Below are 25,006 nucleotides of genomic sequence, written 5' to 3' on the forward strand. Positions count from 1 at the left end.
TATGAAAAAAATGAAGGCTGGCCTGTCATGGGAAGCTTAAACACCAAGTCTTTAAAACAGCTACTGCTAATAACACTAATATCACTAATACTTCTAATAATAACAACCCTAATAATAGTAAATATAGTAAATAAAGTGCAAATGACAGTCAGGACCCATTCCATGACCCGAAAACATGAAGAAGCAACCCTCCCATCCACCAGTAAGAACCCCAGCATACTGGCAGCAAGTGTTTTCTAGCTAACATTTATACACGTATTCTTGACACATCCATTGCAGAGCACTGGGTTAGTATCTTGCCAAGGGATGTTTGGTATGGAGACTGGAGCAGGCAGGGATTTCTGATTAGTAGATGACCTGCCCTACCTCGTGGACTACAGCTACAAACATTACACCGGCCCTACAGGAGGGCGGTGGTCATTAGCAAAGATAGAATCTTTTTAAAGAAATACCCTAAAAATACACTAAACCAGGCTTAGCTGCAGGATTCAGGTACATTTGTTGGAGAGTATTTTAAGCACCTGTAGGTTCAAAATGAACTACAGGTACAGGAATAACGTTTATCAGGCTTTGGATACAAGAGCAGTAATATTTAGGTTATTGACAACAGGAAAATTCTAAATCAGTACACATGACAAGATACTGACCTCAAGCTCAGAGTCACTGGATTCAGGCTGGCTGGCCGCTCCTGTTAGAAAAGGCAGCATGGGCTGGCCCATTTTTGCCATCCGAGAAATCAGTTTGGCTTTAGTGGCATCTGGATTCTGAAATTGGAGAAGAATAGCAGCTTCAATCTTTACAGCAACAAAACAAATGAATACAAAAACACAAAATAAGGTGCTTGCTTACAGCCAGCTGCTCACTCAGAGAGTTTGACTTTGCACGAAGTGGTGGCTCCCTGGGAAGAAAAATCAGCTATTGTGAGAAAAAAAAAGTTTAGAATAATAGTGCTAACTTTATCAGGTTTAAATCTTACCCTGGTCTTCCTGAACCTGAAGAGGGTGCCTGTGCTGAGGGCTCTGGGACCAGATTTTCAATACTGAGGGCTGGGGAAGGAGCAGCAGAGTCTCTGGAGCCAGCACTCGCCTGATCAGAGCCACTTTCCTTTGAGAACTTCACCTAAACCACAAAACAACCTCAATAAGCTTCTAATATTTCGGAAAGCGGTTGAATGGTAGACTGTAGCTGCTAAGCAGATACAGTAGATGAGGGAGATGCCGAGGACTGTGCAGCGGATGTTACCCGTCGAAGCTCCGCTTCAAAGATAAGAGTGCTGTTAGCCGGGACACGGTTAGGGACACCCTTAGATCCGTAAGCTAAATCGGGTGGGATGACAATGAGACGACGGCCTACCTTCTTCATCCCCAGCATCCCTTCCTCCCAGCCCTGTGCATACAGAGAAGGAGAGGAAAGAGATGATGAGGTAATAACAAAATAACAACAGAAGAGTGATAAACAGCACGATCTCAGTGCTCACACACCTAATTTAAAGCTATGCTAGAACCTTTAAAAAACAACTGTAGCCATTTTTAGATAATTAGAAATGCAGGAGAGACCCAACACAAAAGCAAACATAAATGAGTGGCGATTTAAAAAAACTGCTAATTCTATTTATTTAATCAACAACATCATAAGTTAAGGTGAGCCTAAAAGCAGCTGGTTAGTCCACTGGTCTCATTTACGACCCCAGCATTGTAAAACAAATAATTATCAAACCTAATGTGAGAATGTAATATTGGATTTTTTTTGTCATTTAAGCAGGCAGTACCTAAGTTGTTTCATGTATTATGTGCTTTTTATTTTTAATGTGTGAATGAACTGTAACATATCTTTAAAAACGAGGCATTCTACAATTTTCTTGGTTGACTAACAGTCTGTGGACAGTGAAGAAAGTGGGCTGTAGTCTCTCTAACTGAGAAACAAACGGCTCTAAGCACAGTGCAGATTACAATCTAAAATATACATAAGAAGAGAACCCTCTGATGTTGCTTTTGACAGTGTTTTGGTAGCTTGCCAAATTACATCATAAGCTAACATGAGGCATGTCAGACAGTGATGTTCATTCCCATCACCAAGCCTTGTACAAAGAAAAAGAAAAAGAAAAGCACAAAGAAAAGATTTCTGCAACATCAGTACTGATAGGGACGTGTTTTTTCCCCCAACATTGGTTTCTCTTCATTGGCTGTACTGTAATTCATTATTATCATGATGTCCTAAAAACTCCTGGTCCTAAAAAAGCCTTCAGTAGCAAGAGTACTGACAGGGACTAGAAAGAGAGAGCACATTTTTCCTATATTGGCTTCCCTTCATTGACTCCCTGTTAAATCCAGAATTGAATTTAAAATCCTTTTAATCACATACAAGGTCTTGAATAATCAGTCCCCATCTTATCATAATGACCTCACAGTACCATATCCCTCAAATAAAGCACTTCTCTCTCAGAGTGCAGGATTAATTGTTGTTCCTAGAGTATTTAAAAGTAGAATGGGAGGCAGAGCCTTCAGTTTTCAGGCCCCTCTTCTGTTGAACCAGCTCCCAGTTTGGCCTTGGGATACAGAGCTCCTCTCTACTTTTAAGATTAGGCTTAAAATTTTCCTTTTTCATAAAGCCTAAGAAAAGCATATAGTTAAGGCTGGATCAGGTGATCCTGAATCCTCCTCTAGTTATGCTGCAATAGGCTTAGGCTGCTGGTGGCTTCCCATGATGCTCTATTTCACTCACCATCATAATCATTATTCATTATTAATATCTGACTCCCTTCCACAATGTGTATTGTATCCTGTCCTGTATCCTCCCATCAACCAAACTGGTCGCGACAGATGGTCGCCCCTCCCCAAGCCTCATTGCACCAGAGGTTTCTTCCTCTTTTAAGGTAGTTTCTCCTTTCCACTGTCACCAAGTGCTTGCTCAAAGGAGGTTTGATTGTTGAGGTTTTGTCTGTATTATTGCAGGGTCTTTACCTTATAATTTAAAGAGACTTGAGGTGACCGTTTTTGTCATTTGGCGCTATATAAATAAAACTGAATTTTAAATAGTGAATGTATAACTAAATTTTTTCCAGTAACAGTCAAGATGGGAAGATTAGGCAGCTCTCTGCAGTATGTAGTGCATGATGTTTCTAGCTTAGTTCTATCACAAGTTAGTTGGGTTGCCACATCACTACATGTCACTTCCTGTGTGGACAGCACTTTGAGCTACTATTCACAGTCATTGGATTATGCTTTTACTCACTCTGATCACTTTCCCAGCTCCAATCTTCAGTCGCAGCAGCTTGTCTTTGTTTTGGTTGGAGTCAAACATCTGTAGCAATACAAATAAGATTCAAAGACTTCGTCATCATAACCAGAAAATCCACAAGAGAAAAAACAAAAAACACTGATACTATCTATATCATGGCTAAAGCACTTCTGGATGGATGCAAACTGCATTTCGTTGCCTTGTACTTATGTACTTATGACATGTGCAATGACAATAAAGTTGAATTCTATTCTATTCTATTTGTTAAAATGAATGATGTGAGTGTTTGACCTGTCCAAAAGTGTGGTTCTCCAAAAGCCAGCCTGTGTACACCACCTCCACAGAGTCTCCATTCTCCACTGACTGGCCCTCACCAAGACTCAGATCCTGGAGTACCACCACATCTAAAGTTGCAGCGCTGTTCACTTTTGCTAAACATACCTGATGGTAAAAGAAGACTTCTTCATCTAAAAATAACCGACTCAGTTTTAAAAGCATCTTAATGAATGCTTGTACAAAATGTAGACTACACAGATCATTTATTGAAAATCACCTGATACTTTTGGATTTATGCTGTCAATAAACAAAGTTGGTTTGCTTTGTCACACAGTGTGTTGGCCCAACTGTAATCACAGTATTTATTATTTGAGGCTCACCTCTTTGCAGAAGTCTGAAGATAATTTCTCTGACTCAAACATAAGGGACCAGTTCTGCCTCTGGTCATCATAAAAAGTGCAATAATTGTTTTGCTGTACCTGCAAAGGAAGAAGAGCATGTAGCCATGAAAACAGTCAGTGGGGAAAAAACATAACATTCTTGGTAAAAGCTATTCTTAACAGTTGTTACAAGCTTTTTTTTTTTTTTTTTTTTTTTTTTTAAAAAGGTCATTTTCTGCAACAGCTGTAAAGAACAGGTATCACAATGATTATCGGAAATATATAACTAACAGAATTTCAAACAGTGCATCTACTTTTGTATCCTTCATGACTATACTCACCGTGAAAGCAAAGCCCACATTAATCTTGGCAGAGGTTACTTGTTTCTGCTGGCTTAAGTACAGAAGCAGCTTGTACTGAAGAAAAGAAGAGCTGAGCTCATTATTAAAAACGAAACAAAAGTCAAACCAGTAGCATAAAGGAAAAGACTAAATAACAAAGCTCCAACCTCTTTTGTTGTATGGTTGCCCAGCACAGCAGCTCCCAGCTTTCCCTGCTTCATGTACTGTCCATTAATACTACATGAGACAAAACAGCTGTTCAGTGAACAGATAGAGAACTTTGGGGGAGTAAAGAGTTTAAGTTTTGTAAAGAAAAGGGGGATAATGCTCCAAACAGATGTAAAACAAAACAAAACAAAGAAACATGGAAACTGACATTCAGAATATAGCACCCAACATATTTAGATGAGTGCTTAAAAATGGTTTTCAAACTCACTATCTGAAGGCTTGGACTGCTGTTGCAAATAATACTGCTGGAGCTCCAGGTTGTGGAACTGGCTTCTGATTGGATGGAGCTGCGATAATATTAAAGACATGATCAGTGGTGACTCTGCACGACAACTGAATGTAAATTCAGCAATGCTGCAGTTCTGAGAATGTTACCTTGGTTGGAGCTCTTTCTAGGCTGTTTGGGGGCTGTGTACTGGAATGACTCATTCCCCTGACTGGTTTCCTGGTCTAATCCAAACAGGGAAGCCAGCTTGGCCCTAAAAAACACAAAAGATTATGTACATGTGGTCATATTTGCATTGATATATGGTGCTTTAAAAAAAAATCATTCTGGACATCTATACTGATATGGACTGGGTAATGTGTTGGGAATGAAAGTATGCAAATCATTTCATTAAAAGCAAAATTATTATATAAAAAGTATTATATTGTATGCATGTCTGACAACATCAAACCATGATCCCAAATAGATAACAGATGGTTCCCTGGGGGATCTCCCCTCAAACAAAATCTTGACCAGCTGAAGTGACACCAAAATGGCAGCATGGCAGAATGCACCAGTAGATGTGACATTGTTCTGGGCAAGGGCCTCTGTGCCACAGGGGCTAAGCAGTGAGCCTAACTCTTCACCCCTACTCTGCAGCCCAATTGTTTACCACACATTGGTAGAAGGTTATCGCTACAGTGGTAATACTGTATACGTTTATAAATCCGTTTCCTTATGTCATTACATTTTACTGTATTAAGTTAATTAAAATAGCTACAAAAGAAGTAACAATGCTTGCTTGGTTATCATTTTTGTTATTATTATGACAACACCCGGAGACATACCACTTAAAACTAGTAAGACTGACTACTGAGCTAACCAAAGACAGCCTGGGGTTATATTTCTTATACAGGTAGACTACAAAGACAGTTGTCAGGCACAGGCACAGTGTGATGGTGCTGCCCCCACCACCCACCCCTCTTTACTGACATCCCACCTTCTCCTATGATGTGTGAAGATCTAGCAACTCTTCAAGAGACAAAGACCAGGAAGGAACCATGTCCAGACAGTATGTCACCCTCCTGCCTCAAAGTATGCTCTGACCAGCTGGTTCCCATCCTCACACTGATCTTCAACAGATCCCTGAAACTGTGTGAAGTCCCCTCCCATTTCAAGCACTCCACAATCATCTTGGTGACTGGGTTAAATGACTACAGACCTGTCACCCTGATATCCTTTGAAAGACTGATGCTGGCCTACTGGTGCTGGTTGTGAATCTTTGCTTGGCAATTCACCAGGCCTCGAGTATAGACAGCTTGTTGTACTTCTTAGCCACCAGTTTCTTCATCACACCATGGAGGGCAATACTCTTTGTGGGTATTATTCAGCTTGTAGCCAGGCCATCTCAAGGATTACTCTTGCTATCGTATAGATCAGCTGCTTGGTTTCAGTGATGGTCGCAGTAGACATTGTCCTTAATGCTGCATTAACATCTTCTAATAGACTTTCAGAGGGTACAGTGGCTTGCAAAAGTATTCGGCCCCCTTGAACTTCTCCACATTTTGTCACATTACAGCCACAAACATGAATCAATTTTATTGGAATTCCACGTTAAAGACCAATACAAAGTGATGTACACGTGAGAAGTGGAACGAAAATCATACATGATTCCAAACATTTTTTACAAATAAATAACTGAAAGTGGGGTGTGCGTAATTATTCAGCCCCCTGAGTCAATACTTTGTAGAACCACCTTTTGCTGCAATTACAGCTGCCAGTCTTTTAGGGTATGTCTCTACCAGCTTTGCACATCTACAGACTGAAATCCTTGCCCATTCTTCTTTGCAAAACAGCTCCAGCTCAGTCAGATTAGATGGACAGCGTTTGTGAACAGCAGTTTTCAGATCTTGCCACAGATTCTCGATTGGATTTAGATCTGGACTTTGACTGGGCCATTCTAACACATGGATATGTTTTGTTTTAAACCATTCCATTGTTGCCCTGGCTTTATGTTTAGGGTCGTTGTCCTGCTGGAAGGTGAACCTCCGCCCCAGTCTCAAGTCTTTTGCAGACTCCAAGAGGTTTTCTTCCAAGATTGCCCTGTATTTGGCTCCATCCATCTTCCCATCAACTCTGACCAGCTTCCCTGTCCCTGCTGAAGAGAAGCACCCCCAGAGCATGATGCTGCCACCACCATATTTGACAGTGGGAATGGTGTGTTCAGAGTGATGTGCAGTGTTGGTTTTCCGCCACACACAGCGTTTTGCATTTTGGCCAAAAAGTTCCACTTTGGTCTCATCTGACCAGAGCACCTTCTTCCACATGTTTGCTGTGTCCCCCACATGGCTTGTGGCAAACTGCAAACGGGACTTCTTATGGTTTTCTGTTAACAATGGCTTTCTTCTTGCCACTCTTCCATAAAGGCCAACTTTGTGCAGTGCACGACTAATAGTTGTCCTATGGACAGATTCCCCCACCTGAGCTGTAGATCTCTGCAGCTCGTCCAGAGTCACCATGTTCTTTGGACTTCATGGTGTTGTTGCTCCCAATATTCTCTTAGACAACCTCTGAGGCCGTCACAGGGCAGTTGTGGAGCTGTTTTGCAAAGAAGAATGGGCAAGAATTTCAGTTTCTCGATGTGCAAAGCTGGTAGAGACATACCCTAAAAGACTGGCAGCTGTTAATTGCAGCAAAAGGTGGTTCTACAAAGTATTGACTCAGAGGGCTGAATAATTAGGCACAGCCCACTTTGCAGTTATTTATTTGTAAAAAATGTTTGGAATCATGTATGATTTTCGTTCCACTTCTCACGTGTACACCACTTTGTATTGGTCTTTCACGTGGAATTCCAATAAAATTGATTCATGTTTGTGGCTGTAATGTGACAAAATGTGGAAAAGTTCAAGGGGCCGAATACTTTTGCAAGCCACTGTATTTCATGCATTCTTTGTCATGGAGGATCCAGATTTCCAGCTTAGGTATAATCCTCTCTTTCAGATCAGCTGCTCTCACATTCAACATACCAGTTGTTATTGGGGCTTGGTACCCAATTTTGAAGTGTGGGGATGATGGCAAGATGGCGGTGCATACAGACGTATGAAGCAGCACAGCTCTCCCGACTACTGTACACCTTTTTTGTGTTTTTGTCCTCTAATGTGTGCCTTTTTCTTGTTTTGTATACATTTCTCATATCTGTCATTTATTCCTGCCTTCTTTCCATTTATATTTTATGGCCCAACTTCCTCACTCCCCCTTGCCATAGCATTTGTGTAGAGATTAAGGTACCTGCAGAGAGTAAGCAGTCGGCTGAACAAGAAAAACAAGATTCAGGCAGTTAACACATATGCCCTGTCAGTCATCAGATACCTTACTGGGATAATAAGACAGTCAAAGGAGGAAACTGATGCCACTGACATCAGGGCAAGAAAGTTCCCTAGCATGCATGGGAGGTTTCACCACAAAATTCCAGCACTCTCACACTTTACATTAAGTTTATTGAAGGAGGCTTAGGACTAGTGAGTGCCAGAATCACTGTTCAGGATGAAACAAAGATCCGCGAGCATATCAGAAAGATGACACAACTGATCCTACAGATGGCTGGACAATGCTGGACTAAAATACAGCAAAGAGGCACTAATCCTGGCAGCACAGGAATATGCACAAGACTGACAGAGGCTGGGTCTACAACACTAGGCACGAGCCCAGGTGCAGGCTGAAATGGTGGTTGTGGTTGAGAATGACCAGGCCAAGACTTCCAGGACTTCCAGATACTGACAGACAAATTGGTGGCAGCTAACCAAACAGATTTAGTAGTGGTGGGCAAGAAGAGGAAGAAACCTGTAGTAACAGATATAGCAACAGCAAGTAATAGCAAGGAACACAAAAGCTTGAGGAATACCAAGAGCTAGAGAAGAGCTAGAGAAGATGTGGAAGGTGAAGGCAACAGTGAGCCCTGTGATCATCAGAACACTGGTGAACACAGGCAGTGCCCGCCAGACGGCGGTAACAGCGCCAACATTTTATTTTATAGTCAAGTTTCCATGTATAAACTGCATATACAGTAACCAGTTATTTATCTCTATCTGTGCCTTTATTCCAGCATCTTTGCACTGCATCATCACACATGTGTAAACAAGAAAGTCTCATAAAACCACACATCATAGAGCTCCCATCGAGATGTCATTATTTTAACCATTTTAACCATTACCAGCTAATGATTTTTATTCAAATATACCATTTTGTCCACGGTCATAATAGGTAAATTATGAAGTGGGACAGTAAGTAAACTGCCTGTCACATCTTTCACATGACATCAAGATTCTTTCTCTAATCACAGATTTTTTAAGCAAATGGCTGAAATGATTAGTTCGTTATCCAATTACTTGCCAAGTAATTTTTAGTCACTGACTAATGGTGGCAGTCTGGTACTGACCCCTGGAACTCCTTCCACTGGTAATCACTGGCATCTCCCAGAACAGACATGTTGAAAGCCTTAACGCATTCATTTCCGACGGTAAGGAACTGGGCTGAGGAGGGGCAGCCAGTTTGCATGTGTGAGTTAAAATCCTTTTAATGCTTGTTCCAATGCTCGTCTCGCTACCTATGCTGACCACTCAACCCCCAGTGCTATCACACCTGTGTGACAAATTCGACAGCATAGCAGAAAAAGAAGAAAAGCGCAGTGCTCTTGCTTTAGTGCTGCACGGGTCTTTGGAGGGAAGAGATGGGCTGTGGCAGAAGCCTTCAACTCCAGTCTACTCTAACAAGCAGCATGTGAGAGGAATTAGATTCCATAACACTTGTCCCTCCTCCACGCTTGCCACTGATTCCAACCGCTCACACACACTGCACTACAGTCACACAGAACTCATGCAGAGGGAGGAGGCATGGGAAAAGTGGCAAAGATTAAAAAGTCAGCTGTAAGCTTTCCTAATACTCAGTGAGTCTGTCCCATGACAAAAGTGCACAAAGTTTGGGTCTTTCAACACACAGATCCTTTTTTTCTTTAAAGAAGAAGGAATAATTCAAGATTCTGGAACTACTTTTCCAAGGACACTAAGCAAGCTGCAAAACACTGCATTTTGAAAATAGTGTCAAATTAAATGTTTTAATTGATATGCAAAGGTTTGAATTTACACACAGCTCCTTTAAGCTACCACATTCTAAGGTCTGGGCTTTGTCTGAAAAATGTAAAAAATAAATAAAAGAATGAATAAATGAATAAATTCATTCATAGGTTTGATAGTGTGCTTGGCATCATTGTCCTGTTACATGACTGTTTCAGCCAACCTTTAGCCCTCGATAGATGGCCTTTGACTCTAGAATAAATCTCCCAGATGCTCTATGAGTGTCACCTGGTCCAGTTAGAGATATTATCAGATGATGAGTTCATGGTTTTTAGAAATTTAGAGAGAACATAAAAAAGTAACAATAAAATACATCACTGTTGCAAGAAAGAAAGAAATGAGATTAATACTTCAGAAAATTGTTAATCTAGTGATTTGGTATGCAGTGGTAAAATACACAATTTAAAACAGGTTAACTGTTTCATTGCTGAGAGTGCTCTTTATAGTGCTGCACATTAGAGTTCTGAAACTTAGTGGATACAGTTAAACAGTTATACACATAAAATCATAACGTCCCATAGCGTAGTAAAGGTGAAGTGAAATTGATTTCGTTTTTTGGCATATCAATGTGAAACTACGGAGCCCCGCAGGGGACATGGGAGAAAAAAAAATTAAGACGGACTTTTGCGAGATCTCGCAAAACAAACTCGGGATCTCGCAAAAGTTTTAGCCGCATTCTTCGGAGGCCGCCAGCTCGAAGCCGACCGGGAGGTCGAGGCACGATGTGCCGGGAGAGCGGTGTTCCTCCCGGCTGTAGTAGGTCTCGACCTCCCGTTAGCTTCGAGATGGTGGGTGTCAGATCTCCGAAAACGTCGGAGCACTTTTGCAAATATGTGATGTCTTGTAAACCGAGCAGATATTTGACGTTTACACAGCTACATTCACGCGTCAAAATATCTTAAAAGTTTATTTTGTGACCCAGAAAGAGTAATATTACAACTAAGTAGCTGCCGCCATTGTTGGAATTCAATTTTTGCGAGATCGAGTTAGTTTTGCGAGATCTCGCAAAAGTTCATCGTAATTTTTTTTCTCCCATGTCCCCTGCGGGGCTCCGTAGAAACTGCTCTTACTGACTGAATGGGTATTTGTGGCATGTGTCCTATGCTCTAACTGCATTTCCAGTAGTGTAAAACAGACTAAGAAGCTAAGTCAAAATCAAGTATAAATACGTTTACACATTTTGTGAATCGTTAAATGAATACACGCACATTCCCATGACAACGCGACACACAGTTTGCATTAACACCTGGGATTACAAAATGTATTCCTCAGTACAGACTCTATAGTGCTCTTAAAACATTGGTTTTTATTTTTCGTTGGTAGTGTTTTAAAACACACACCTGAATACGTCTGATCGGTAAACGTCCAAAACTTGGTCTACAGACATACTTCCCCATTCTTATCAATGACCGTTTACCTTTACCGTCTTAATTCCTATGGAAGCAGTAAACTCTATAGAGTCATGTGAACTCTTTTTCACATAATTGTATACCACAGTTAAATACAGTATGGCCCTCAAAATGTCTGTATCACTGTGAATCAGCCTGAAATGTTCTCATTGTATTCATTTTATTATTTTTTAAACTGTGTGTCACAGTTTTAGAAGTCCCATATCATGCCGTTTGTGTGGCTTTAGTTTTTAGAAGTAACCTCTTTATATGCAAATGTTACCTGTACACTTCCATAGTAAATACATTTATTTTCATTTACCAGTTAGATGTTAATAGACAGAATGTAGCAAGATAGGATAAATGTTTTTCAAAAACACTTTGAAGCTCAAATTACGTAGTCCAGTATCTCACAATTTACTTGGCTTTCATTTCTTCTTAAAAGAAAACATCCCGATATCAGATCTTGTTGTTCTCATTCACCCTGTGTGCAAAGCCTCTCTCCTCACACACACATTTTTAAACAGGAAAGTCTGTGGCCAATTCACTCCAAATACCTGACACACAGGAAAAAACATCATGCACCAACTAATTTTCACGCATAGTGACCTGTCCATAAAATCAGTTAATAAAGATTTTTTTTTTCACTAAATGGAAATAATGAAACTCTTTAATTTGCAATAGCGTCCTACTGAACGCGACGACGTTTACTGTGAAAAGGGGTAAACGTCATCGCGCTAGCCCATGTTCAAGATGCGTGTGTTTAAAACAACAAAAAGCCCCTTAGTTTTGCAGGTTTTTGCCTGATAAAATCATCTGCTTCTTTTATGCTTTTATTGCGGGCGACACATAAACATGAACGAAAAATTAAATTTGATGAAAAGCTTCATTTATCAATGCTACTTGGAAAATGAGTCACAGAATCATGTGAGCAGGCAGTACAAACACCGGAGTGTGTGATATAAGCAATCATAATGCCTCATAAACCTATAAGAGGTCACATTTTGCATGACGAAAACGATTCAAACCCGCTCATATTTGTTGACCTTACACTGTATTAATAGTCCTGAACTTAACTTAAATGCCGTTTTATTCTCCTCATTGTGTAGACGAGGTCACTTTGAAATTCGGCACAGATATGCTGCTTTGACAAAACTTCACATCACTTCTACATGATTCTCTTGATATTCCGGTAAAACATGTAACAAAGGAAATTAAAACCATAACTGAAATATGCACTACATGTTAGAAAGGTGCTTAAAATTATCAGCCTGCACTTTAGATTTTTGTTGTTGTTTTTTGGGGGGGACTACCATCAATCAACAGTAATACAAAGATTAAAATGAAAGCTGGGTCAACGGCTAGAACATTGGCTAAATCCTGGCGAGCTAGTTAGCTTACAGCCTAAAGAGCATTAGCTCGGAGTACAAAACCAACTTACCCTCCTGTGGGAGACAAGAAGTCTCCGTCCTCATCGTCCCCAACGAACATTCTGTAAAAGTTTGAAGCCTTCGTCTATTAAATAAAAGAAACGCACAAAAATATATTAACTGTTTGACATGACTAGTCTGCGACTTCCCCTTCCTGCTTGTGCAAAAGTCAGCTGACTTTCCACCTGATCCGAGTTCAATTGACCGCAACTACCACTAGAGGGGGCCAAAGACCATATATAATCCCTCAAACACAGGCAGGACCGGTGAGGTAGGCAAATGGCACAAGGTCATCAGGAGTTGAGGGTTGCTCAGTCATCAAGCATGCACATTGTCAGGGGATGCGGTCCTTTAGTCAACTCTGACCTTCGACCTTACAAGAAAAAGAAGAAAAAGAGCAGAGAATAATTTAAAAGATAAAATAAAAGTAGTAAAATACATTCAATTATGCTGAGCTTCCATTGTTATTCCTGATTTTTTAAAAAGACAAATGTGAAATTCAAAATCAGTGAGAGTGCTATCATCCCAATATATGTGGCTGAAATGACTGCTGCTGTACTTTCGGGAGCACTAATTATTACAAATCATTGTTATTGCTTGGTGGTTATTATATATGTAGTATGTTTCATATATTATATCTATATATTCTTTTTTTAATGAGGTGAAGATATTATACATAATTTTAATGTTATAAAATTATTTCTATAAATAGACTGTGAAAAACATTGTGATGCCACACATCTGATTTAAATGTAAATATTAACTACTGGTGTGCTTCCTCCATCTTGTTTTTTTTTTTAAAGTGTTTTCCTACCATTGTTTTAAAAATAGATCTCATTATATTCACATAAATGCAACCACATTTCCCTCTATCAGTGTTAATACTGAGTAAGACTCAAACCTTCCTTCTTTGCCAAGTTCATTAAAAGAGCTACATTGTCTGGCTCAAGTCCAAACAGCATAGGTCAGTCCTGACCGACAGCAACACAGTTTAATGTGATATGAGCACTGCTGTTTGTATGTAAATGTATTTGCAGACACTAACAACACTCCTTTCTGTGAAAGTATAAGTGGACCACTTGCAAGCATAGACTCGTAAACTGTTAAATGCAGACTGAGTTATCTCAAATAATTTATTTTTATGATGAGATGTTCCTGGTGTGTCTGTTTGTCTGTGCGTCAGGTTGGTGACCTGTCCAGGGTGTACCCCGTCTCTTGCCCTATCCCTAGCTGGGATAGGCTCCAGGCCCCCCGGGACCCTGAAAAGGATAAGTGGAAGAGAATGGATGGATGTTCACGGTGTACACAGAACAAATCTTGCTAACACTGATACTGTACAGATTTCACCTTTAGCATTCCCCTGAGGTTGAGTAGTTTCCTAAAATCCAAAACATTCCCTTTAGTTCATGCATGTTGGTACATGAACCTACTTTGCCACTAGGCTAAGAGAAAATGTGGAAATGGTATGTCATTGATCCCATTACAACGTCAGAGCAAATATCTAGACAGTGATTGTGCAATACACCTAAACATTTAACGTCATTTTATTAGGAAAAAGTAGATTTTACATCAAATTGAAATATATTTCTCCATTCTTCCTTTTTTAATTGAAGTGGCAACCCCCCTTTTGTTTTTTATAACTCATCCTTCTGATAGCTGTAGCTGTAGCTGGTCACCATTTAGTTGCAATCGCCTCACTTCATCCAATTAGTCATTTAACTGAATCCAGCCAGCATGTTTCTACCAAAAAATTCAAACTTGTTTTAAATCTAACTGTCCAGCTGTCTCCAATATGGCCTTATTGGAGCTCTTTGTTTGTTCCCTGCTGCTTTAAAAATGTTTCCTTGTGGTATGGATGGTAGTATTGTGTCGACCTACTGGAATATAAAGAAAAACATTCTTTGAAGCACAACTAAATGTATTTTATAATTGATTTGCATGTGAAAGTGTAGTATCTAATGGTGTTGTGGGATGTTTCTAAGGCTTCCTCTGATTTCTTGCTACCCACCCTATGCATTCACTTCATCCCTCAACACTTGCACTGACGCAGTAGACAATTAAATACAATCCACTTGCTTTACTCTCTCTTAGTATTTACACATGATCATTTTACAGCAATATTATGGCATCTAAGGCATTTTTCACTTGTCAAAAAATATACAAAAATAAAATTGCATCTGTTTCTTCCCATGTCACAGCTGTCATCAGTCCATCACTTTTTGCTGTGCCTAGGAAGAGCTAGGTGATTTCCTGTTCCGCTTCGCTCTACGTGTGGACGGAAATCTGATGAACTCAAATGGTTTACTTTGGTCCGTGTTGGGGAAGGGAGGTAATCCTGTGTGCAGCCTCTTGATGAAATGGACCTCTCTCTGATTCTCCCTCGTTCTGGAGGCTTTGATGGGCCTCCCTTTCCGAGTGAAAGCCACATACCAGCCCTCATACTTGGCATTCTGGAAGGCTGTGTAATTGTTCTCCAGTACAATCTCAGTGAAGATACAATCTTTGCTCCGGCCATTTGGCTGTGGGAGAAGACAGAAAGGTTTCTTATGTTACACCTGGATAAGAAATGTTCTGATTCATCTACATATTAAATTATTGCTGGAAGTCACGGGATAAATTACTTTATACTATGCCAAAAACGATTGTCAATTCAAACGCCTTAAAATAAGACTTTAACATTTGAAAGAGAAAACCAAATTCAACCTGATATAAATGAGATGCTGAGGGAACAAGCAATAAAACAACCCTGCTTGTTTCAGTTTACTCAACAGTGAGCTTCTGCTGACTTACTTATGCAAATAGCTTCTGATGTGTGTCAGATAGAATTATGATTTTCTTTCTTCACTGACTGCAAAAACAAAACTTATTCAGATTGCCTAAGGTTGGGGTTAGGGTTGGAACTGATAGCCTTTACGACTTACCTCACAGTTGCAGTGTGGTCATCATTAGTGTTAACCACAATTTGTCAGTCAAGTATGGGATAATATTGAGAAATTGAAATGAGACTTTTTCGGGGTGAAAATGTAAATATTCTTTCATGTATTTCAGTTGAAATTATTGTTCTCTTTGTTTCCTTATTGCCAAGATTTGGAAGAAAAACGGAAAACCAGAAAGTTCACATTGTCATTGCCTACGATTAGAGTTAGGGTTAAAGCTGTGGTCTTCACTGACAATGACGTAAGCCTCACATGGTTAAATGCTGGCATATATTGTTACCTTTGTATAGAGATGTGCTAGCTGTCTTTATGCTGTGCTAAGCTTCTGATTTTAGTTATAAAAAATAGTTATATATTAAAACAGTTGATAGGTATCAAATTAAAAATTTAATCACCCCTTTCCACAATGATCAAAGGAAACTAATGTGATTTAATCATTTGTTGTCGTCTTCTGATATGCTGATAACAGGTACAATCTACAATACTAGAAAAATGTAACAGAAAATGTGTGATGGTTACATTCAAGTTTGTTGCGACTTTGTACACAGAAGTATTGAAAAGAACTGTTCTTTTCATCTTTACCTACAGACTGTCTCAGTGAACTTCTTATCTCTGTACAGATATCACAGCAGCCACAATTTCAACACCTCTGAATCGTGATGAGAACGAGATTTATGACTTGTCATGTCAGCCAGATATGTGAATCCATCTTTTCCATTTCCGTGAAGGAAGTGGAGAGTTGACTTATGACCAAACACACAGGGTGTGCATGATGGGAGGGTACTTCCCCCAGTCATTGTCAACCGTGGCCAATAGGACTGAGTGATATCACTCAGTCCTGAGAGGATCCCTTTTTTCCAGGACTACATCATGTCCTGGAGTGCCTGACAAGGTATGAGAATTCAGTAACAATGGACTGGAGCTTTAGCATCTGAGCTACAGTGTGTGTTTTAGTGGATATGCACTCTGTAAAATAAAGTCTGTATTTCCTCTGAGGAAAAGTTTTCTCATAAGTGTTTTTCCAGATATGTAAGATCTTTCGTCCATCTTATGGGAAAATGGTTATGCTAGCTTTACATGCTACAGACAGAACAATGATAGCACTGATGTGTTCTACCTGATGTGTTCATTTTCAAGATGTTCAAGGTGTTCATTTTGCCTTAACCTCTCAGTATCCACCAGCATCCACCAGATCATTGGGAACCTAGGGTTACAGTTAGTAGATGGGTTGACCTGGTAGATGTTCAGGTTAGATGATAAAGTTCACTGACAAATATCAGTCTACTATAATACAGTTTGACTGCTTTTTTGTTTCTTTCTTTCTTTTTGGTTCACCACATTTTTCCCCTACTTTGCTCACTAAAGACAGCATAGGTGTAGTTTCTGCTACTGTGTTAACACACAATCCTCAACACATACCTTTCCAACAAGCTTCCCCTTCCGGTTCATACAGAGGTAGCGCCCACTTTCTGCACCTCTTATCCTAACTCGACTGCCAAAGGTGTCTGTCTCAACAAACAGGCGAGCTGCGGGAAAGACACAAGACTGTCAGGGGGCTAAAGACAAAAGGAGCCTAGGACAAAGCCACAGACTCACTTTTGTCTTGTGTGTGTAATAAGGCATGTACAAACTGTCTTTATTGGAATCAGGTATTATTGAAAGCAGACAGTGACGCTGAAATATGAAGCCCTGATTTCTGTTGTACCATGTATGACCAGCATTTATTGACTGCTATTCACTGCAGATATAAAACCTACAGGGATAATGGATGATGAGTTATTGTGTAAGCTGTTAGTATAAGAATCTGTACTTCTTTGCTCTGTGGACACTGTTGAGCTGCAACTCCTTAGTGATAACAGCCTGCTGAAAGTCAAAACACCAAGTGATTAAACAAATGTTATGTCTGGTCATTAAAGAACTAGCTGAATATACATTCTCACTTATTATTCGGCAGTTAATCATGGCCATTACAAAAGTCTTGTGTATTGGGACTACAGAAACAAAGGGCTTGTCCTAATCAGCCACTAAATTCATCAGACGATGGTTTCATGGATACAGCAGGGAGGCTGAATTAACATACAGAACTGAAAACACCTCAAAGTGGGAGGGACGGGCAGGCTGGATGTGAAACTGCTGGCTTTGCCTGAGGACATCAGTGCCCAGCAGGGGCTAAATAGCTGCGCTGTGGGGAACCACAAAACTCCAGATTGTCACTAATTCCTCGGAAGAGTGTCTTTAACAAGGCATTGTCACTGATTGCAGACTAGTGTACTGCGTTCTGCCAAACTATGCAAAACCCTTAACCTCTTAACCTCCACCAAGTCATTTGTGACTCAGTGGAACAGGAGTATGGTTTCGGTTCAGCTGATGTCTCAGTGAATTTCAACTGAATTTCTACTGAATATAGAATTTTCTCCTATTTGGAAGATCAAAATTTTAAAGCTTTTAACAGAAAAAAAGTATCACACTTTATTAACATATTCAGCTACTTTGTGGAAAATGTCCCTTTTTTAGCATGTGGCTTGCATCATTTTGTGCCTCTTGATAATGCAACTATTACAATACATAGAAACTCTGGAATGAACAAATTTCAAAATTTTTAACTTTTTCAATTGGATTTTGTAAAAATTACTTAATACTGGTACTGATGATATCCATGATTTTTATATATGAAATATATTGTGAATGTAATACACATTTGAGATATTGTAAATAAGTGTGCAATTGCTCTTTTCAAGGTTTCTGTACAGGTATGGTTACATAGTCACAAAATGTACTATATTCATATTTATTATTATTATTATTATTATTATTATTATTATTTGTATTATTATTATTTCCTAAGGAAAAACTAATAATAATATCAGTACTATTTTAGATGAACATTTAGCCATAATATTCATTTAGAGAAAAGTTCATATTCTGGCAGCTTTACTCAAAATAAAAATACAATCCGGTGGTGAGAGTCTGTTAATATAAATGTATTAAATTATGATGTAAAGATTAAAGTATTAGTAATGTAATAAACCAATTTATGATCATTACATATTTATCCTGGCACGTTTAAAATCCCTGGTTTGGTTTTGATGCTAATTGCCCAAATGTTAACTGTACTTCATATTTTGCGTGTTTGCACAAAAAGGTACCTTTACATTAAGAAGAAGAAGAATAACAAAAAAAAATCAGTTGAAAATATCATGTAAATGCTTTTGTATTATTTTTTCGAGGGATGGGCTGCTGGAAAGAAAATGCTTTCTCATTAAATATCTAACGGTAGGCCTTAGTGATCGTAATCCTTGGTTATTCTTAAAGTAATCTGTTAGCTCTTACCGTACAGATTTCCATCCTCGGCGGTGGCGGTGACCCTTTTGCCGTGAATCTGGACGTGTTTCCCGCTAGTGCGACTGTAGAGCTGGTAAACTCTGACCTGTCTTCGGCTGAGCTGGTCCGTCACTGCGCCCTGCGTCCTCACATACTGGTTAAAATTAGGAGACGGGTGATTCTCCCCCTTTTTTATGCAAAGGGAAAAATAAAATACATAATGTTGTCTTTCTAATCTGGAATAAAGAAACGATAGCCAATTTTAGAAGCACCAAAATACGTCAGATTTGTTCACAAATTAATATTCCTTGGCAAACTAACATCAGCTCTCATATTCAAATGTCGTTTGGATTGTAGCCTCTTAACTGTTCCTTCTTTCAACTATTCCTTATTGTTAAGAGGTTTAAGTTTTAGTGGCTTACCTGAGCCTGGCACCACAGCACGAAAAAATGAAACGATCTGCAGGAGCAACAAAAATGAATGAGCAATAAAGTGATTTTTTGTGGCTATCATACAATCAGAGTGTGCGGCCCTCTTACATGTAAATACAGTGTTGGTTTATTCCATACATTCTCTCCCTTATTTTAACCGGTCAAGGAGCAGAGTTCTTTCGGCAGTAAATCCCAGAAGGATGCGGTAAATAAATCCAAGCGTTCCCACAGTGTCGCATATGCACTCCTGACCTGTCCATCCACACCGACAAAGTCTGCAGCAGTTATTTCCTGTCACATTTATCAGAAAACTGATCCACCTGATTGGGTAGTGAAAAATTCTTCGAAACATCAAAAGCGCACGCATCCATTATAAAGCAGAAAGGCTGTAATGCTGCTCTTTACATGACTAGGATGGAAGCGTGAGGGGATCCCCAGCTCGCTGCGCTCCTGCTTGGTTTGATTCCAGCTTTTGAAAAGCCCTCTGTGTCACTGGGACCCGGCTACTCACTGGTTAAATGGTGAAAGGCTCAAGTCCCTCCTTGAAACCTTGTGGGTGGGGACAGCAGCGGGACCAATAATTTACAGTTTGTCAGAACTGCTAAGGGAGATTTCTCGAAACTTTCTAAGGTTTTCTTGAAACTGTAAATGCAAAATACAATTTTCACAGCACATTTGCGTCACACACAGTTTCAGTACACACTAAAGCTAACATGAAAAACACGTTTGCCCTGAACAAAGGTTCAGTCAGTCTGTTTATTGCAGATGATTACATTTCATTTCTTTAAGAATATGAACCACATGATCTATTTTTCAATTTACACCTGCAATTCGCTGCTGCTGTGAATTAGTGTTATATAAATAAAAACTGAAGCGAATACTGCTGTCAGTGTTGTGTTTAAGAAATGACATCTGTGCTGTAGTTATGTTTAACTTGTCCTTCCAGAGGGATACCCCTGGGACAGTTCGCCAGTCTGTCACAGGGTTTAATCTACTTTTCAACATTAATTACTAAAGCACTGTGTTTGAAAATGAGAAGCCTAATAGCAATTTATGGGAAATGTTTTGAGGTGTTAAAGAAACTATAACAACCCCCCACAACACTTTTGCTTGTTATCTTACGTTACCTGGTCACACTCTGGGCTCATGTAAAACAAATCATTTAGACAAAAGGTGTGTTTTATCTTCACATGAGCAATCAGCATCCCAAGAGAAGCTCCTGAGCCGTGCTAATAGTGGTATTCAGAAAAAGCCTTTTCTTAATCCAGCCAAAACAGTGTAAGAAATCTAGGCAAGGCAATTTTGGATGTTGTCCTGAGTTTTTTTTATGTTCCGAGATAATGTTTGAAAACGTCTCTAGTTTGTAAAAGCTCTAACAGATATGCATTAAATCTGTTCAAGATAAACGACCTTTTGTTTTCTTACCCTTCATAGTTTTATACAAGTTTTATAATATGAAAACAGGAGTGAGACTGGACACAATACCAGTGCAAAATTGATGAAACCCAGCAGATAAACATCAGTCACCGGCTCTGCTATGTTTGCTACAAGTGTGAGATGGGCAGCACATGAGTTTTCTGAAAAAATAAATACAGCAGTTATATAAATAGTTTGATACACAGGACAGGTCCTGTGTGGTATGGGACTGCATACACACTGTGGAAGACAGATCAGATTTTTACTGTCAGTGCTAGAACTACGACTGGCTAGTTAGCACTGTTGCCTCACAGCAGACAGAAGGTTTATCCAGTTCACAGGGTTTGTTTGTTTTTATGCTCTGAAATAGACAAAAAGGGAAATCTTCTGTAAACTAACTGAAAACATTAATCTAAAATTCAACTCCATATTCATGTTTTTAGAGACATTTTAAACTGTAAAATGTGAACTTAAAGAGCAAAGTCAGTGAGATAAATCTAAAGTGGTGCCAGCTGTGACTTTTTCACATTTTGTGATATTGCTATTGGGACGTCTTGATGCATTCTCAATCATCCAGGAAAGTAAATCTCCAAAAGTTGAATCTGTTCATCTGGACGTAGCGTCACTTGGATGAGTGACGAAACGTTTCTCCCACAAAACGCTACGTCCAGATGAACAGATTCAACTTTTGGAGATTGCTATTGGGACAGACAAGAAGGATGTCATTGAGCTAAACTCCTGTAGAATCACAATCTTGTACACACTTGTCCTTTAATGTGACTGCATGCACTCAGACTTGTGTCATGTTGTAAGTCATATGTTAAGGTTTCTTGGTCCGTTCTAATCAGATGCCATCAACTTGGGGACTCTGTGAACTTTAAGCGCTTTCTTACTCTTTCTACCTGGTATGTGGCTGTTTTGCAGTCTTTAACTCTCTGTGAGTCAGTCAGGAGCATAGCAGAATTTCATCTGCCTTCTGCCTGGAGTCCGGATTTTCAGTCTAACCAACTGCTTCTCAACTGCTCTCATTCTCAATCTCTATTTAAGGAACAACTCCAGAACCCAGTCTCTCCCAGATTATCTGTGTTTATGGTGTGATAGTCAGGCTCTTGCTGCCTGCACTAACTCCTGATAAGTTACCAAAATCACTCAAGCTGGTCTGCCTTACCTGAAGGCTCTTCCTGGAGCACTCACCTATCTTACCCAACTGCCTGCAGCATTCTCTCCACCTGTGGAAAAGCAAACCAGTCACCTCCCCCTCAGGAGTCCAAGTAAGCTACCACACTTTCACTCACTAATTGGACTTTCCTTACAGAATTTATTTGGACTTCTCAGACTAATAGCTCTCTCTTCTCCCAGAGTCACACCTATCATGTTCATATCAGCTAAGCAGAGTCACCTCCTCCTTTGCTGCCGAAGTTCAGCCCATTAAAAAAAAAGTAGTTTGGGGTTCAGTGGTTGAAGCACTGATCTTCCATTTAGCAGATGTCCAGTAGACATTAAAGGAATAGCCAGTGGTTGTGAGACTGCATATTGGCCACTGTGTTCCCTTATTACATTCCCTATGGAGTGCTGTAACTGCATGTAACTAAAGCATGGTCAGATACACTATATTAATAAAGGCAGTCTCTTTCCCATGTAAATCACTGAATTCAGGAGTTACAATCATTTCCATGGCCACAGTTGTATAAAATCAAAGACCTAGTGATGCAAACTGCTTCTACACACATTTGTGAAAGAATGAGTAACTCTCAGGAGCCCCCTGGGGAACAAGTCTAGTCATGAAATGTGCTCGCTACTAAATATTCCACAGTCAACTTTTAATGGTACTGTAACTATGTGAAAACGACTAGTAATGACAGAAACTCAGACAAGAAGTGATAGGCTGAATAAATTCACTTAATGTGGTCAGTGGATGCTGAGGCAGAAGGTCTCCAACTTTCTGCATAGTCAATCGCTACAGACCTCCCAACCTCATGTGGCCTTCAGATTAGCTCAAGAGCAGTGCATAGAGAGCTTCATGGAATGGGTTTCCCTGGTGGAGCAGCTGCATCCAAGCCTTATATCCATGCAAATCCATGGATATAGTGGTGTAAAGCACATCTCCACTCTAGAGCAGCAGAGACATGTTCTCTGGAGTGATTAATCACGTTTCTCCATCTGGCAATCTGACGGATGTGTCTGATGTGGGGTTGTTTTTCAGGAGTTGGGGTCAGCACCTTAACTCCAGTGAAAGAAACTGTTAATGCTTCAGCATACCAAGAAAATCTGGACCATTTCATATTCCCAACTTTGTGGGAACAGTTTTGGCATGGACTTTCCTGCTCCACTAGTGCACCAGTGCACAAAGCAAGGGCCATAAAGACATGGATGAGCGAGTTTGGTGTAAAAGAACTAGACTGGCCTACACAGAGTCCTGAGCTCAATCAGATGGAATACTTTTGGGGTGAATTAGTATCATCACTATCTGTCTTTAGCTGACCTGGAAATTTCTGTCCAGGTACCCTCTCCTCCAACAAAATGGGAAACCCTGAGCAAACCTTAATTCTACGTTGCCTGATTTAGAGCAGTAAAATGTTACCTGCACGCAAAATGTTCAAAAACAATAAACAACAAGAAGAAAACTGAATAGAAAACAGGAATGAAAAAAGAAGAGATGAGAAAAAAGGAAAGGGAAAATAAAGGAAGGTAAAAAAAAAAGAAGAGAAGCCAGAAAAGAGAAGGAAAAGAAATATGTTGGGGAGAATTAGAATAGGGGAAATATGAAAAGTGAATGAAGAGAAAGAAGAGAAAAGGCAAGTGGAGTCAACAGAAAAACTGAAGAGGGGAATAGGAATGAGAGAAAAAGGTAGAGAAGAAAACATGATCAAAGAAGATCTGAGAAGACAGCAGAGGTGGTTGATGGGCGTGTATTTTGTTAGCTGCTGGGTCCAGATGAAGTGTATTTTGTGAACAACAGTGTAACATGAAGCTTCAAGTGCCTTCACGTCTTGGCCTTCTCATGTTCTCTTGACCTCACTACTACAGTCATCCCCACTGAGGGCAGTAAACCAGTAAAATGCAGCAGTTAGGCATCTCTGACATGTTGATCTGCTTTTAACTGCTTGATAGGAGTCACTGTTACTGACTGCTGATGTCACCTCTTACTGTAAGCCCATCAACTCATCCATCAGTTCTCCTCTAGTGGAACAACAATTAGTATTGTCTTAGTAAGAAAACACACACTTAGTAATGTGAGTGATGATTTAACAGCATGATGCAGGCTGCAGTGTGTTTTTGTTTGCCTGGGGAAATAACTTGGCTCGTGCTAGCATATAACGCTGGAGTGACAGGCTCCACATCATCCATGTGATGAGAACACTCTGTCCGATTCATTGTAAACTGTCTGAAAGAAAAAATAAACTGACAACAAAATTCTTACAAACAGCATAAATTCAGTGACTGAGTGAATGATTTGTTCATGTGATAAATGAAATGATAAAACCTTCATTTCAGACAGTAAGAAAACTAAGACTAGGAAAATTATATTAGAAATTATATGATTAGAAATAATTAAAAATAACTAAACTTAAAAATAAATACAAATATATGTTTATTATTAACTGTGAAAGACATACTTTGATCAAACTGGAAACACCACTGCTTGCTGTGGAACTGCTGAACATTGGAGCAAATTTGTCAGAAGAAAATTCATTAGTGTGTATCTGTGTAGCATTCTCTGTTTCTCAGGGGCATCTGTGGTGAAATGAGTTTGAAATGATTATTTTTTTCAAAATAATTTCTATTTTAAAAAAGAACTGAAAAGAACTTGGGGGGAATAGAAGAACGTGGATCGGAACACCATCCCTACAGTTTACTTTGGAAACTGTGCATGCCAAGGGCACTGGCCTACACTATAACTTAAATAAGTGCTCCAAGCTTTGTGCTCCAAATCAATGTGTTGAAATTGTGCCTTAGCACCCTGAGAATACTGTAGCAATCATGGTTGTTAGGTTGAGGATGTAAGATAAATGCCTGACCCCTAATCTTTTCCTTAAGCTGAATCTATCATAGAATTGCATCTTATCTAAAATCTATATACGGAGTTCTGGTAGTGAATGGTGCACTTTCATTTTACTTTAGTTTTTGGGTTTTTTTTATAATTTGGTTGAGTTTAGTGATAAAAAAAATGTGGTTAGATTTCTTCAATAAAACTTCTTAAGCAGGTTTAGATGTCAAAATTTCATGGCTGGGTTTGGATTAAAAAAAACCACCTAGTTCTAGTCTTGTTCTTGCCCTGATGAACAAT

General features: G+C 39.6%; 2 protein-coding genes across 4 annotated transcripts in view; both read right to left on the reverse strand.

The window, feature by feature from the left end:
- Window positions 1-12,814, reverse strand: part of fkbp15b (FKBP prolyl isomerase family member 15b) — a 39,510-nt gene extending 26,696 nt beyond the window's left edge. For 2 of the 3 annotated variants that reach the window (XM_031749808.2, XM_031749807.2), the window contains exons 1-12: window positions 12,626-12,814; window positions 4,838-4,941; window positions 4,671-4,749; window positions 4,402-4,471; window positions 4,235-4,309; window positions 3,894-3,992; window positions 3,529-3,678; window positions 3,232-3,300; window positions 1,243-1,386; window positions 977-1,119; window positions 850-898; window positions 648-764 (exon numbers count right to left, since the gene is read on the reverse strand). In XM_031749808.2, the coding sequence (XP_031605668.1) occupies window positions 648-764; window positions 850-898; window positions 977-1,119; window positions 1,243-1,386; window positions 3,232-3,300; window positions 3,529-3,678; window positions 3,894-3,992; window positions 4,235-4,309; window positions 4,402-4,471; window positions 4,671-4,749; window positions 4,838-4,941; window positions 12,626-12,675 (1,149 nt within the window). In that variant the 5' untranslated portion in view covers window positions 12,676-12,814. Of the gene's footprint in view, window positions 1-647; window positions 765-849; window positions 899-976; window positions 1,120-1,242; window positions 1,387-3,231; window positions 3,301-3,528; window positions 3,679-3,893; window positions 3,993-4,234; window positions 4,326-4,401; window positions 4,472-4,670; window positions 4,750-4,837; window positions 4,942-12,625 lie in introns of those variants that run through there. The other variant, XM_039620614.1, reaches the window with a different exon arrangement.
- A 1,876-nt stretch (window positions 12,815-14,690) lies between these two features.
- fgf17 (fibroblast growth factor 17) lies at window positions 14,691-19,757 on the reverse strand. Its single transcript, XM_031749805.2, has 5 exons — window positions 19,411-19,757; window positions 19,294-19,330; window positions 18,881-19,058; window positions 16,970-17,076; window positions 14,691-15,133 (listed from the first exon to the last, which is right to left on the reverse strand). Exons 1-5 carry the CDS (start codon window positions 19,440-19,442, stop codon window positions 14,843-14,845), a joined length of 645 nt encoding a protein of 214 aa, XP_031605665.1. The 5' UTR covers window positions 19,443-19,757; the 3' UTR covers window positions 14,691-14,842.
- Window positions 19,758-25,006: the final 5,249 nt, after the last annotated feature.

This window comes from Oreochromis aureus, linkage group 12 (genome assembly GCF_013358895.1).
Source record: "Oreochromis aureus strain Israel breed Guangdong linkage group 12, ZZ_aureus, whole genome shotgun sequence".
NCBI classification, from domain to species: domain Eukaryota; kingdom Metazoa; phylum Chordata; class Actinopteri; order Cichliformes; family Cichlidae; genus Oreochromis; species Oreochromis aureus.